General features: G+C 41.7%; 3 protein-coding genes across 13 annotated transcripts in view; 2 read left to right on the top strand and 1 right to left on the bottom strand.

Moving 5' to 3' along the window:
• Window positions 1-6,470, top strand: part of GK5 (glycerol kinase 5) — a 30,699-nt gene extending 24,229 nt beyond the window's left edge. For 4 of the 7 annotated variants that reach the window (XM_068405756.1, XM_068405757.1, XM_068405750.1 and 1 more), the window contains 4 exons: window positions 667-770; window positions 2,112-2,171; window positions 4,005-4,138; window positions 5,474-6,470. In XM_068405756.1, the coding sequence (XP_068261857.1) occupies window positions 667-770; window positions 2,112-2,171; window positions 4,005-4,138; window positions 5,474-5,610 (435 nt within the window). In that variant the 3' untranslated portion in view covers window positions 5,611-6,470. Of the gene's footprint in view, window positions 1-666; window positions 771-2,111; window positions 2,172-3,829; window positions 4,139-5,473 lie in introns of those variants that run through there. The other 3 variants (XM_068405753.1, XM_068405754.1, XM_068405751.1) reach the window with 3 other exon arrangements.
• Window positions 6,471-10,970: 4,500 nt separating this feature from the next.
• LOC137666506 (sterile alpha motif domain-containing protein 1-like) lies at window positions 10,971-12,136 on the bottom strand. Its single transcript, XM_068406574.1, has 2 exons — window positions 11,457-12,136; window positions 10,971-11,319 (listed from the first exon to the last, which is right to left on the bottom strand). The coding sequence occupies exons 1-2, from the start codon at window positions 12,134-12,136 to the stop codon at window positions 10,971-10,973; spliced, it is 1,029 nt and encodes a 342-aa protein (XP_068262675.1).
• TFDP2 (transcription factor Dp-2) overlaps window positions 11,714-15,336 on the top strand; it is a 58,428-nt gene continuing 54,805 nt past the window's right edge. For 3 of the 5 annotated variants that reach the window (XM_068407014.1, XM_068407017.1, XM_068407019.1), the window contains exon 1: window positions 11,914-12,086. The gene's annotated coding sequence lies outside the window, so the exon portion shown is untranslated. Of the gene's footprint in view, window positions 11,765-11,913; window positions 12,087-12,224; window positions 12,314-15,336 lie in introns of those variants that run through there. The other 2 variants (XM_068407016.1, XM_068407015.1) reach the window with 2 other exon arrangements.

Here is a 15,336-nt window from a genome sequence, read left to right on the forward strand (position 1 = left end):
TAAAAATTGACTGTCTACAGTGAAAATAAGATTTAACATTGTCACAAACCAGGTATGGACCAACAAACTAGTATTTTGTGATAAATTTCATCAGAGGAGTGGAGGAGTGGAGAGGAGATTCATCAATCCTCCAGTTCTCCTGCAAAAAAAAGGCAACTTAGTGGTGATTAGAATTTTAGTTGGACTTGTTTATCAGTGTCACTGAAAACAGGCTGTAGTATAAACTAATAAAAAGTATTACCATCCTTTTCAGTGTTACTTTTAAAAGTCAGTTCATCTTTCCTTCAGCAATTCAGGAGTGTTTGAAAAAAAAAAAAGTGTGTGTGTGAAATCTTGCTAGAAAACAGCAATATCAGTGTGCCCTGTCCTAGACACTTAAAGTGTACACCGTGTGTATTTTAAAGAGAAGTCATACAGATTAGTGTTATTTAGCATGTCATATTTGGAAGAAGTCACTTAAACATTTTTCCTGTTGAAAGACGCTATTTAAACTGTTCACCAAGTTAGCTACAATAATACTATATACCTCTTACATATTGTTTTCAATTTTTTCTTTTACTATGCTGCCTGTAATTGTCGTAAGTTATTTTTTTCTTACTATTTGACTCCTTTCTCAAAAGCCTACAAATACAATTCACTGAACTCATGGTGAAATCTTTTCTGCAGGTTTCTGTGAATGACCCATATTTATGTGCCTCTTTCATGGGGCTGAAACCTTCCACTACCAGAAACCATCTTGTACGAGCTATATTGGAGTCTGTAGCTTTCAGGTACTGCTTAGTTGCTTCTATTTTCTTATGTTTGCTTTTATTTTGATCAGCAGTGTTAAATGGATACATGAACTTCTGCAGTTTGTAAAATATAAATTGTGGTAATCCATTACTGTTACATTGAAAAAGGAGTTTCAGCTGCTTTCCTTTTTTGTCTTTAACACTACAAATACACTCATGTATATTTATTAGTTCAGAGTTTTTGTTATTAAGTAACCCCAAAGGGATTCTTAAATTATATTCTTTTCTGCATGTTCTAAAAATGTTTTCTGTTTAAAGTTTGTCCTTACTCCCCTGACAGTGTTTTGTCAGAAGCTGTAGCCCACTCCAGCTGTGTTTAAAGTATCCCTGAAGGTAGAAGTTTTATATTAGCTCTTTGGCTAAAGTTTGAATTTTTGGTGTTTTATAAAACACAGTAATAGGCATCTTAAACATCTTTAAAGATGTGAATGGACAACAACTTCCAGATCTAACTGTCAAGGTTAAAGATATTGCTGCTAGTCACTGATGATGTCACATCAGGAGCTCACTGTGGAACAGATTGGTTCTGCCTTGCAAACCCACGCAGCATTTCTCGAACTGGAGTTGAATGTGGTTTGAGCCTGGCTCATGCTCCGCTGTGGCCAGTTAGGGAACACTCATATGATTCCTTCCATCAAGTCACCAGCTCTGCTTTGGGCATAATAACCTCCTGCAAAGAGGCAAAAAGGATGTTTGGAGGAAGGCAGCATTTTGGAATTGCTGCAGCTGTTTCTAGTGCATTTTTTTCTGCACTGTAAGAGGAACGTGAGATGCAGTAATTCCTGAATTTGAAACATGGGTCTCTTGAAAACAGGGGTGTTTAAGAATCTCACCTCATTCAAATACCTAGCTAGGAAAGGGTAGAGATCCTTTGTGTTTACATTTTCTCCCATTAAATGAAATGATTTCAGAACAAGTCAAACTTAGAGCCTTCAGATGGATAAACTCCGATTTACACTGTCAGCCTGCTTTCCTCACTCCAAACCACTTGTTACATCAACAATTGCATCTTGTCTGTAGAAACCTATCAGCAATTTCAGGTGGGAAAAATGTACCTTCTGCACTGACTTGCTATAGAACAGGATGTGATTTAGCCATACCTGTGCCTTTATAATGATGTATAACAAAGACCAGTTTCAGTGTTTAAAAGTTTTCCTTTTTATTTTTAAATGTATGCATTCTGGAAACTTGTTAGCTATTGCAGCAGTTCTGACACAACTGAGGCATTTTTTGCCTTATATTTTATTTTCTGACTGTGTAGATACTGGAAACACTTTATGTAATGTGTAATGCTTAATTCAACTAAATATTTTTTTAAAGAAACAAACAGCTTTATGATATCATTGTGAAGAAGGTACGCATTCCTCTTCAAACTATTCGGTAAGTTTTGTGTAACTTTTAAATTTGATATATGGGAGTTTGATTTTAAATAGATGTGAAATTTATTATGCATTTTATCTTACTGTAAAAATTCTGCTGCTGAGAAATAGGTGAATACCAAGTCAAATGTTAATATAACTTAAGTGGTGGTAGAGCCTACCCACAGAAGGGGCTGGTTCTTAATTAAGCTGTGGCACTGGTAATTATCAGTAGGTGAGCAATGAATTGCTCTAATTATTGGGGAAAAAAAAAAAAGCAAATTCATGTTTTCAGGTAGTGCTAGAGTACATATAGCAAAGCCTACAACAAAGGTCATTCTACCCTTTATTATCATTCTTTCATACTGAAGTTTTTTGTGCTGGGTCTCTCACAGACGGAATATTTTTTGAAGATGTCAGTTAAAACTGGATGTATTTGTGAGGGAAAGAGAGAGAATATTTTTACAATTCAATTGTTAAAACATTGGTTTTGCTTCATTCTTTGAAGAAGCAAATCAAATTTAGTGAGGTAACCGTGATACCGACCTAGAATATGCTTTTCACAACATCTTGGAAAAATTCAGCTGAAGTATGCGTTGCTGGAAAACTACATTGCACATTTCTGCAGGTAGGTAGTTTGGGCACACCAGTTGTCTAAAGAGCCTCAAGCCCTCTCATGCTGAGAAAGCTCTCCAGAATTTCTCCTTCTGGCAGCCAGGGGTCATCGTGATACCACGGTCAAGAACAGAGAGGAGAGCATTCCTGTCCCTCTTGTGGACTTTTCTCTGATAGCCATGCAACAGAAGAAACAGACTGGCAGGCATGTAGACAGTTGAGAAGACAGAATTTTGAGTAGTGGAAGAAAGGTGAAACTACAAGGTGGAGGGAGGCAACTCTGCTTAACTGTATGTACAAACAAGCAAAACCCTGTAACGTCACCAATCGGGCAGTGTCTCCTGATTTACTTTCAGAAACAGCCAAAATGTTTATGCAGAAGTTTTCTGAGGCATCACATAGTACAGAAGATTTCAACTGGCATATTTGAATTGAAGATTTCTAAGCAACTGTTAATTTTTATTACTCAACACTTCCTATAGTAATAAGCAGTAGATGCCTTTACTACACCACATTTGACAGAACAACAGCTCCGTACCTGCTGGTATTGGAGTCCAACAGCATAACAAACCAATCTATGACAATTCAAAGATTGCTTTTTGTTACAGTTATTTTTTGTTTGCAAGAGGGATTACTTTGCACCACTAGTAATCGCTCTCAGATGATTAACGATCAGCACTGGTAAGTTCTAGGTTTCTCCATTAAAAGGGTCTCTGACATGATGCAATTAGGCAAATAGATGGAAGCCTCATTCTCATCTTCCTCATAAAAAGCAGCAACCGTAAAGGCATTTTAGCTAACTAGTACAAAGATTTGGTAGTAATGAAAAAAGTACTTTCCCAGACCTGAGAACACTTGAAAGGGTTTGTTTAATGTAATGGGTTTGACTGTTGTCATGTTGTGGTGATAGCTATGTAAAGGTTCTGTTACAAACTCTAACGTTTCAACCAGGATGATGTGTAGTTGAAGACAGAGCTTTCAAAGCTTTTGATAATGTGTCTGTCCTGTGTCCCTGTTTGTCTACCATTCCTCCCCCAGTTCATAGGCATTCTTTTTTTTTTCTAGGCACCTTGTGCTGGCCTCTAAATTTGCCCATAAAATGGACATGCATTTGTGCATGAGTGAGAGGAAGATTTTTGCATAGGTGTGAAACCCCAGAAGTTGTTTTCTGAAATGTTGGCAATAAGCATTTGAACTAAACACTTTTTTTTTTAAACTTTTTCTTCCCCTCTACCAATAGAGCTGATGGAGGTGTCAGTAATAATAGTTTTGTCATGCAGATGACTTCAGATTTAATTAATAAGAAAATAGAAAAACCTGCAAATGCAGACATGTCTAGTCTTGGTGCAGCTTTTCTAGCAGGCCTTGCTTCAGGTATGTATACATTGAAAAATTGAAAAGGGTTTTGTTTTTCCCTTCATAATGCATGTTTGTAAATAAGTAAAAAAAACCCAAACAAACCAGAAAAAAACAGTGTAATAGTAAATAATTGTAAAACCTCCACAAACTTTAGCCATTTTTGAGGAAATCCAAGGTGAGTAGTGTTTATGTTTCTCTGTATAGTGCTTTGTACCCGTGTACTTGTATTTGATGGACCAAAGAAACAGATGATAACGTCATACATAAACCAAATCCAAGGACCTTATTTGTATTTCTAACACAATGTCCCAGTTTGCTGAGCAGTTGTATGCTTGTTTAGTTTTACATAAATGAATAGCAACAGTGAGTTTAATGTGAAAAGTACCTGCATATATGTTGTAAGATTAATTTACACTTAGAAGGATATACTACTGGAGAAGAAAGAGGTGAACCTGCGTTGCTTTCTCCCTCTTTCTTGACCCAGACACTTCATCCCTTCCCACATTCTCACTGCCCGGAGCAGTGCTTGGTGGGGATGGATCATGTGACGAGGAAGGTGCCACACTTACTTGCAGCCATGTAATTCCTGCTGAAGCTGTGTCTTGTCATCTCTGAACCGAGTCTTTACTCTTTAAGGTTTTCATAGAAATAAACACAACAGAAGTGAAAAATAAATTATTAACAGGGAAAAAAATCCAGCTCTACTCACACAATTGTTGTTGATAATGAACCAGACTTAAAACTACAAACTGTCAAGGGTTTTGCTTAATGGAAGTATATTTTGTAGGTGGATATTAACTTCATTCAGTTGATTTGGTACGTAAATAACACAACTGTAAGATAAAAACTGTATGCTCAGGTAAGACTTATTCAGCAATTAAAACTGTAAGAAAGCTGCAGCCCTTGGTAGACAAGGATGATTCAATAGCGTAAATTAATCTGAATACATAACACCAGCTGTTTTCTGCCATTTATGCAATTTTAAGACAGTAGAAAGCAACTAGTGCTAAGTCTTGGTTTCCTTGGCCGTTCTTTGTTGAGAGGGACCTGCAGCTGAAAGCACAGCATGGATGAAACCTAAGGGAATTTCAGTATACCAGAGCTTTTCCTTGGAAACCATCCCAGTTAAGCAGATGTGCTGTTGTCAGGATTCCAAACAAGTGGATGCTATTGGAAAGGAGTTTCACATGTTAAAAATATGCTTCCCTCTGAGAAAGTTGTTGGTTGAGTAAAGAAAAGCTGTCATGATTTCTTACTGTGTTTCTGCTTTGGATCTCTTGGAAATAAATTAAAACAACTCAAAACTAACATATTTGCAGTTGAGCTTAAGAATGAACTTTCTGTTTATAGGATTTTGGACTGACAAAGAACAACTAAAGAAGCTAAGGCGAATAGAAGCAGTTTTTGAGCCCCAGAAGGACTCGGAAGAATACAAACCTGCTATGGATACCTGGCTACAAGCAACGAAACGCTCCCTGCACTGGTAGAAATTAGCATTTTAATTATAGAAGAATTAAAATGGTTTACTTCATATTTATAATCTTGACATTAACAGGACAGTAAAAACCATAACTGAAATTTGTGATGGTATAAAGTTATACAGTACTTCAGTTACCCCCCTTCTGCTAGATTACTTACCACCCCATAATGAACCTTCGTATCATCTCTATGACAGCTGTAGTCCAGCTGCAGCAGTTGTGTCCCTTCAGTGACCTCCTTTGGGTGGCCCAGCAGCTTGAATCCTACCATGTACTAGAGATGGGGAGTTTTTTCCTGTGATGGGTTTTCTACCGAGGAACTCACCTCCCTTCTGATCTTTAAAATTTTTGGTATGTTTATCATTAAGGAAGGGTAAATATATTTCCCTAGGCATTTCTAAGAAAAGTAAAATGATTATTGGGTAGGGGGTTGTGATGAACTTGATCATGTACAAAAATATTTTATTAGTAGCCTGTTACCACCTTTTGGCTGACTTTCTAAGGAAGCATTTGACCCAGCTCTGTGATGACATTTTGTGCACTAAATTAAGATGAAATACAAAAGGCTTTCAGTACTCCATTAAAAAAAAAAAGAATCCAGGATTTTTGTAGTTGATAGTTCCTATCTAGTTTGTAGTTCAATTTTTTAAAATTTTATAAAGACTAAAAGCTATGTTATCTGGCATGGCTAATACAAATACATTAGAAGTAGTTACAGGTATGCTATCTAAATTCTCAAAATCTGTAACATCACTATTTTCAATCCCATTGTTACATCCTATTATTATTAACTAAAAGGGGGTCAAAAGTCTTATTTTTGAAGCTATGAATTACTTTTATAGTTTTAAAATAAATTATAATTAAAGAAATGTGTAGTTAATTATTCTTATGTATTGGTTGATCACTAATCTTAAATGATAATTTTCTCAGGAGTGTGTGTAAATCAATTTCAAAAATGTAAAATTATTAAACATTTTCATTTCAGAATAATATCAAGTTCAAACTGTGGATGATTGTGTTCCACAGACACTGGAGACAAGACATGTTTATAGATTTAACATTATTGAAGAGGGATGAAGAACTATCATTCACTTTTTGTCATACTGAAACATGGAAGGTCAAATCATACACCATTCCCTCAGTTTTTTTCACTGTCATCTGACATGAGTTTGAGCATCTACTCTAGCTGTGTTCTTCTTCAAACTAGATCTCATTTGCCTGTCACCCTTATCTTAATGTACCCTTTTTCTTATTCTTCTGTTAACTTTCTGTCCTTCAGCCTGTGCTACATCTTGGCTTGTTTTTTTTTTTCCTGGTATCCTTCAGTTGCAAGAGACCATTCTCTGCTGAACCTACTTCAATGGGAATCCTGAACTGAAGTCCAGAAACAGGTCTGTTTGCTGATTTCTAGTAATGCAGCAGACTATATGATCTATATGGTTGATAGCTCTATAGATACTTAATTTTTTTTTCTTTCTGGACCATAAAATGTGGCTGTCCAGGTGCCAGGACTCCAATGTATGAGGTTCCCTCCACTCCTGCTGCTGCTGTAAGGTAAGAACCTGTAGTTACAGGATATGTGGAACACTTGCTTTGCTTCAACACCCTGTGTTCAGCTTGTGGTTTTCTCTGTCATCTCAACCTCACTGCTAAGGAAAATGCTTATTGGCAAGAAGGTTCTACTAGGCCAAACAGAAAGGCTTTCAGGCAGGCATTTTGAGCAGAAGTTTGTGCCTCAGTTGCTGCTATTCTACACTTCATTCTAACTGAAGGAGTTCAGTTTCATCAAAGTCTGCCTAGGGATAATGTGCACCTATTACCCTCTTGATGAAGGCTCCTTGACTTACGTTCACTTAGTTTTGTGATTTTGCTGGGCTTGATTAGGGTTCCCGTGGTGTTCCCAGATGGAGCTCTAATGGGAGCTGCATCTGATTCTGTTCAAATCACTTTGCTGAAGGTAACTCAGCTAGCCATGTGCCTCATACTGCACCTTTACACGGTGGTGGTTTTCATCCTGGCTGTAGCACAGCTAGGAAGAAAGAGGACACCCAAGGCATTACATAGTCCTCTTGCTCTGGATAGTGTCCTAGAGAACCTGTTCTGGATAACTGTTCACCACTGTCACTGGTCAATTCGAAGCAGGAAATTTAACCTGTTTTTCTCTCACTAGCCTCAAATCTGCAGGAGAGAAACTTCACTGCAAATTAAGGATGCAAAAAGGCCTTACTGTATTCACCACCCGAGCCTTTCAAATGATCTGCAAAGTTGTGTGTTCTGTTGTGCAGAGGTTCAAAGTACTGAGTAAGTCTCTGAAACAAATGGGGGGTGTCTTTTAAGTCTACCAAAATGGAGCGGCCTTTGGAGGTCGGAGCATCTGCCACAGCTTGTGATGCGTAGTTGCCCAAAGACTGAACAGACTAACAGACATCTTGAAGAAATTTGGTTACTGAGCACTAAGCCTCTTTTGCTTATCTGTTACAAGAAAAATTGATTTTAGCTTCCCAGGACATTTTTAATGTGCTGATTTCTTAAAGTTCTACCTGTTAATTGATAATGAATTTGAAATGAGCTTTAAGCAATTAGATATACTTTTACAGGTGGTTTGCTGTCTCAATTTTTGCTACACAGAAGGGCATTAAGACTATTATAGAACCTCACTCATACTATTATTTAAAATATGACAGCTTTTACTGCTGCCTTTTTACTTCTATTTAGATTCTACCTCAGGGGTGGTTTTCATGAGTCTGGAAAGTACATGCAATTTTACATTTGCTGTCAGCTGAGCTTGATAGTAAGGGTAACAATACAAAAATTATAAATATTAACTAGTTCATAGTTTTATCATTTTAAGAGATAAACCATGTTGAGACTGAATGTTTTACTTAGGATTGGGTAGTAATGTATCTCATCAGGCATGTGAATGTTGGAAATTCAGTTGAGAGATGTGTTAATAATCTCTGGGCATCCTGCCTTCACAGATACACATGGTGCTGATGGTAGGTAACTTCATCCCAGTTTGGCAGTTCTATCATTCATAATGACATATAGTCCTATTATATTGGCATGAAAAATCCCTCTAATGTCGGAGGGATCTCACTACTATTGGATTAATTATTGCATGGCAAAAGAAAGGGCAGATAAAATAGTCTTCAGATAGTTGAAAATACTGGGCAGACGTCATATGAGTTTTCTTACATAGCTAAGAATCAAGTCAGATATGTTTAAAATCTCAATGTAATGAACTTTGCCAAGATTGTTGAGTAGTTTTCTTTTAAGCAGTGTTTTCTTCTCTAACAGCTAATTTTATGTAAAATTAATTCAGTTGCTCATATCTGTTTTTGACAAGAGCATTTATACTTGCTTTCCTGCCAGACTAAAGTAAAAAAGGAAAATACAGAGTTGCTGTTTCAGCTTGCTAACTTCTTTTTGGTATAATCTCTGTAGCAAGGTCCTTCAGTGAGTCCCGCTATTGCCAGGATCAGGGCACAGCACAGAAATGCACCAGTTGAACAGCAGCCTTGTGGAAAAAGGCAAGGACCGTTCCTTGCCAGTCAGTGGGCCATAGAATACAGGGAGTTTTGTGCTCTTACTGGTCCAAGCCAAAAAATACAAAGTTGTGATCCCCTCTTCAACCAAACAGGTATGTCAGTACTGCAGGCTGAGCCGGGGAATATGGTAGTGCTCTGACTCAGAAGTGGGCAGCATTTTCGTTTAAGGTTTTACAGGGAGTGGGGGCAAGTTCAGTGGGAGAAAATAGGTGGGGGTGCTCTTTTGGGTTAGTGTTTGTATAGGTTATTCCAGCAAGGGTTGTGGGCTGGTGAGAAAGCAATGAAACTAGCAAATGTTGAAAAGTGATGTGTTATGAAAGCAGAAGGCAGAGGATCTGAAAGGGTCTGACCAGCCAGAGGGAGCAAGGTGTTGTTCCTAAGGCTGGGAGACCACTGACATTTCTGGAGGGAGACGTGAGAACTTCCCGCAGTGCAGGTTTTACTGTAAGTAGCCGCTAAACCCATTCCTTAGCATGTCTGAAAAGACAATGCCAAGATGATTTTCAATGCAGCCCTCATTCCAGTATAAAGTTTGGGATTTGTGTAAGTTCTGAAAGACTATGTATTGGTTTAGAATGTTACAGCAGTAGCATACTTGCCCTCGTGCAAACTGAGCATTGTTTCAGCAGCTTCAGACTCAATAGTGTGTATATATAGTCATCTCACGCTGCAGTTTGCTGCTGAAAGCAAATGCAAACTACAGCAGTGACCATTCTGTTTCTCTCCTTTCCTGAATGGTTAAAATGCCTATTTTTCATGTTCATAATCAGTTATAGTATCTGACCAGTTCATCGGTGTTTCTTGCAGAAAAATAAATAAACCAATGAACTAAAAAGAGATATTTGAAGCATAAGTGTCTTTATTGAGGCTGCGTTTGAGTTCAAGTACTTGTTTAGCTCAGGTAACTTACTGAATAGTGCAGTAAACCAGACAAGCTGGTTTGCTTCTGGTTTGCTTCCTTTTCCGAGGCAGCGCATGCCTCCTGCGCTTCTGTCAGGGCATGCTTCAGGTGCCTGCATGTTAGCTGTTGCGATTGTACCTGTTAGAGGGGTCTCCAAGAGAACACACAATAGTCTGCATCTTTTTTTTAATGCTTTCATGAAGGTATCTTGCATAACGGTGCAAATATTGATAAAGGTCTTGTGGCATGTGATGAAAGTATTTTATAGAGGATGAAAAGAACTAAAACCACAAAGCCAGCAAATTCCTGGGCACATTCTAAATTTTCAGTTGTGAACTATCCCACTGAAGTAAACATACTGTTCTTGTTTGCTCATGTCTTTCCTTTAAGAACTCTTATTTTACAGGCTGAACACCTGTTTTTTGATGTTTCTTCCTTTTTTAGTAAAGGGGATAGGATCAAATATGTCTTTCTAGAGCATTTAATGTTTGTAAAGCAAGAAAAACACAAGTTTAACATGTTTGGTCTACTCTGTGTATGGTCTAGAGGTTTCTGAAACAGGTAGTGTTTCTGCATCCACATAAACCTTGTTTTGCTCAGTGGCATTAAGGTGAATTTGTGTTTTGAAAAATGGGTTACTGCTGTACAGGAGACTTTTAACAAATGTTGCATCGTTGCTTTGAATGGAACTAGTGCCGATTTTATTTTTTTTACTCCCAGGTGTGTTTTCTATTCACAATGTCTCTATCAGAATACTTAATTTTGCTTTATTGAAATCAGTTTTTGAAAAATATAAGGAAATGTTGAAACCAAATACTTTTTAAAGCTTTTTAACAAGGGGCCCCACACATCCAGCCAGGAGCCGTTTCTCGGGGCTGTGCCCAGCACCCCCCACTCCCCGGGGCGCGGCTGCTCAGCAGTTACCGCGGGCGCGGTAACCGCGCACCAGGAACATCATCTCTTTGTTTGCCAAGAGCTCCTTTGTCTCCCAGGAAGGAAGTTACGGAGCTGTGGCGGGGCTCGATAGAAAAGGCAACCATTCGCCGAAGACTGTCCCGGTGACCGCCGCCACGCCGCTGCCCCTCGGCGCGTTCCCGCAGCCGCGCTCCCCGCGCCAGGGCGGGGGATGTTCGTTCACTTGAAGCGGCCGAGCCCGCGCCGGGGCTGAACTTTGCATCTGCAGGACGCAGCCACGCCAGCTCCTCTCCGATAAGCGGGACGGGGCCCGGCCCGGCCCGTGTCCGCAGACGCTGCGGCGCCGTTCGGTGTCTATAAATACAGACACGTGCTTTATGCAGCCCCGCAGCGCCCCGCCTTAGCGGGGCAGCGCCTGCACCTGCGCGCCGGGAGGGCAGGTACGGCCGGCTGGAGCTGTCAGCGAGCGCGGCCGCGCTCCCAGCCCGCACCGGGCAGCCGCCGCCCGCCCCACTGACGGCAGCCGGAGCGCGCCGCGCCGCCCACTGCCCGAGAGCCGACGGCAGCGACCCCGGTCTCGGCCGGCCACGCCCTTCCGCCCCGCCCTCCTCGCCGTCGCCTCGTCGATTGGTGGGTGGCGTGTGTACACACACGGGATCAAGCCAATAGCGCGGGGAGGGCGCCTGACCTCACGCGGTGCGGCGGCCAATGGGCGCGCCCGGTTGCCAGACGCCGCCAAGCTTGTGCGGGGGAGAAGGACCCGGGCAGAGCACGGCGCGGCGGCGGAGCGAGGCGGCGAGTGAGGCCGGGCGCGGGGGGGGGGGGCGGCGGCGGCGGCCGGGCTGGAGGCCCTGCGAGCGCTCGCGCCGCCACGCGCCGGGGCTCGCGGACTGGCCCTGGTGGGCTCCCGTCTCCGGGGCCTCCTCGCGGGCGGCGGGTGCGCGGCGCCTGCCCGGCCGAGAGGCGTCGTCGGCGCGCGGGGCCGGGCGGAGCGACTGACTCCCTGCCGCGGCGGCTGCTGAGGGACCGTCGCCGTCTCGTCGCCCCAGCGCTGCTGTCTAGGCCCGGCCCGCGCTGCCGCCGGCCTTTCCCCTCTTCCCTCGCTGCTGCCGGGCCTGCGGGTGAGCGGGGAGACGGGGTGGGAGGGGGGGGACGAGGGCCGCGGGGCCATGAGGGAGGAGCAGCGCCTTTCTTCCCGGCGGGCCGGGGCGCCGCTTTCCCCGCCCCGCGGCGCTTAACGGCCGCCGCCACCCCCACCCCGCGCCGTCTGGCGGCTCGGTCCCGTCGCCGCCCCCCGCCCTCGCCGTGCCGCACGCGGGGCGGGCACCTCACGCGCCCCGGGAGGGAGGTGAGCCGGTGCCTGACACCTGAGGGCGGCCGCGGGGCGGCGGCGTGCCCGGCTGGCGGGTGACAGCCGCCCTGCGCGCTGCCGGGTCACCCTCTCCTCCATTGTGGGGAGCGCGCTGAGGGCGGCGGGCCTGGGCCGGCGCCGCGGCGTGTGTGCGCGGCCGCGGGGCGAGCGGGGCGGCCCCGGCTGGCGGCCGTGGTGGGGCGGGGGGCTGGGGCCGTGAGCGGACCTCCCGGCGGGTTACAGCTCAAAAAGGCACCGGGGAAGCTCGTGGCCGTGCAAAGTGTAGCTTGGACTTCGTAGCGTGGTTGTTTTGACTCACGGATTTTATCGGGGGAGGGTTAGTCCCACAGCGACAACAACAAAACTTAATTGAATGCCTCTTCCTGCGCCCTGTGAGTTACAGGCCTTCCCCGACTTTCAGCCGTAAGGGGTTTAATGGCAGAGGCGAATCAAAATGTAAATATCGTCTTTCGGAATTGAGAGTATAAACAATAAGAGGAAAATACGGAATAAGCAAACTTCCTTGAAATGTAGAAAAAAACCGCATCTGAGAGCGCGGTCCCTCATGGAGGAAAGGGATGATGCTGGGCTATATATCAGACCTTGTGCTGTTTTCCTCTGTAGAAAGGACTTTGGTTTTCATTTTCTCCATCCATTTTTGAATTGACAGAGAAAGTGAGTAGTTTAAATTGATATAATTTAATACACTGTGTAAAAATTAAAATTGTTACTTGGTCAGTTTTCATAATTTGGAGATCAATTATTTTCATGACTATTCCTTAATACTTTTAACAGCTGATAGATTTTTTTCAACTCTATCACTGATGTAGCTTAATTATGCTGACAGAAAACAGATCAAAACATTGGAGGTTGTGTGAAGTTGTAACTAATTGCAACTTGATATAATCTTTGATTAAAAACATAATTTTATGCTAGTATAAATTGATGCTGTTAAAAGAGAAATTAATAGATTTTTTTCCTTTTCTTTACCCTTCCCAAATTAACTTCATTTCATTATATTATACCCTGTCTTATACAAAAAATGTATGATTTGTATACATGGAGCAAAGACTCATGACAGACGACCAGTGCACAGAACAAATGCAGAACTGTATTTCGTGGCCCATAGTTGTGCCAAGGCTACGTGTACTCAAAGATGTTTTGTACGTAGTGAAGTACTGAATTTCAGGAACTTCTGTTCAAAATAGCATATAGGGTGCCAACTACAGCACTTTGAAGAAATGTGAAAGAGTAAGGAGAAGTTTGCATTATAGAAAAGACAAGACTTGGCAGGAGAGGTGGTCGTAAGAGGAAAAAAAGGACAAATTCTTCTCCTCTGAAAACTTGCTTGTTGTGAAATAAGTCTAGTGCCTCTAGAAGAAGAAAGAGTAATAGGTCAAATGATTTAGTTCTATACTAAGGAAAAAAATGAAAATGATTAAATATTAGTAAGATTGTCTCATGGGTGAATTTAAGAGTGATCTTATTTTACTGTCAAATTATTGAGCTTTCTTTTAACCACTTCCTGTTTGTACAGAAGTCACTGTTGTAAAACAACAAAACAACTATTTGACTTGTACTATGTTGATGTAATTAACTTTACAGAAAACATACACCACCGACAGGAATGCTCCTTATTGCTGCAGAGGGTTCTGACTGGCAACCTCACTTTACAAGTTGATAAGGTACAGCTTTCAATACAGCATCCTGACAGCAGCTATCGAGTGCAAAGGGGGTAGGCCAAACAATTCAGTTGGGCAAAAAGCACAGTGCTGTTTTCAAAGGGATGTCAATACTACAGGAGCGTTCTTTATCTTCGTCTGCTCTTGTACATATTGGACACTACTGTAGGGGCCTCGTATGCATCTGGACGTACTTCCTGGACAGTTGTGAACACCCTCACAGTGAAGATCTTTCAGTGGGTTTGGCTAAAAGTGTTGTTACAGGTTTAGTGAAAAAATAGGAACCAAAATTCCAGCTTTCCATCCCCTTGAAGAATTTATAATGTTATTTGGTTTCAGTGTGCGGACCTCTTCACTGTGCCTGCAGGAAACTTCTAGTGCAAATCTAAAAGCAATAGAAGAATGGCAACCTGATACAGTTAGGGGAGTTAGTTTATTTTTTTCCTGTGGAAGTTGGGGCATGCTCCTCTGTTTGGCAAGTCAGGTTTCTCCTGTTTCGTCAGGTTCCTGTTGCTGCCAGGTTTGTCTCAGTTTGGGTGGAAATAGCAAATGATTCAGTTCTGTCTTACAACTTCTTTAGTTCTTTTGTTTAACAGAGTCCTGTACTAACCTCAGTTGGGTGACTATCATCATATGTTCAGAATGAAATAGGTGGATTCCTACAGGTACACAATGTCTTTAAGGCTATGAACTTTTAATGAAGTGTAGATGAATTCTTCAACTTGGTAGCAGCTGTTGTAATGATATTTGTGGGAATTAAAGTCTTAAAGTAAATGTATCAGTATTTGCTTGTGAATGCCAATGCATTAACATATTAAAAGTCACTTGTAAACCATAATGGTCATCCAAGTAGTAAACGTTTCCCATATGAGCAGTAGTTGTAATTACCAGAATAACTGCAATTGACCTGTAATAGAAATTATGGTGGTAACATGATCAATAATTGTGAATGAGACTAGGAACTGCAAGTGAAAGTGAGCTTATGTCCCCAGAGTGAAATAAAAAACCTTTGCGTGCATGGGCTCTCCATTTATTGTAAGGAAAGAGTTAGGTAACTTTTCCCTTCATTATAAACTTGACCTTAAAACTTGAGAAGTATATTTACGTTCTCTTAAATGTGCAATCCAATTGTCGTAAGCTTCAGTTTATTTAAAATTCAACTTACGATTGCAAATACATTTAAACAATTTTTTTAAATCAATAACTTGATACATACAACTGATAAAATTTCGAGCTATGTATTGATTCTGTATAACAGCAGGCTTCTGCTGTCTGTCAAAAGCAAATTATTCATCCTGCTTCTTGCTGTATAAGAAATCGGGAAAGCTATGATCGGAA

This window comes from Nyctibius grandis, chromosome 8 (genome assembly GCF_013368605.1).
Source record: "Nyctibius grandis isolate bNycGra1 chromosome 8, bNycGra1.pri, whole genome shotgun sequence".
NCBI classification, from domain to species: Eukaryota; Metazoa; Chordata; class Aves; order Nyctibiiformes; family Nyctibiidae; genus Nyctibius; species Nyctibius grandis.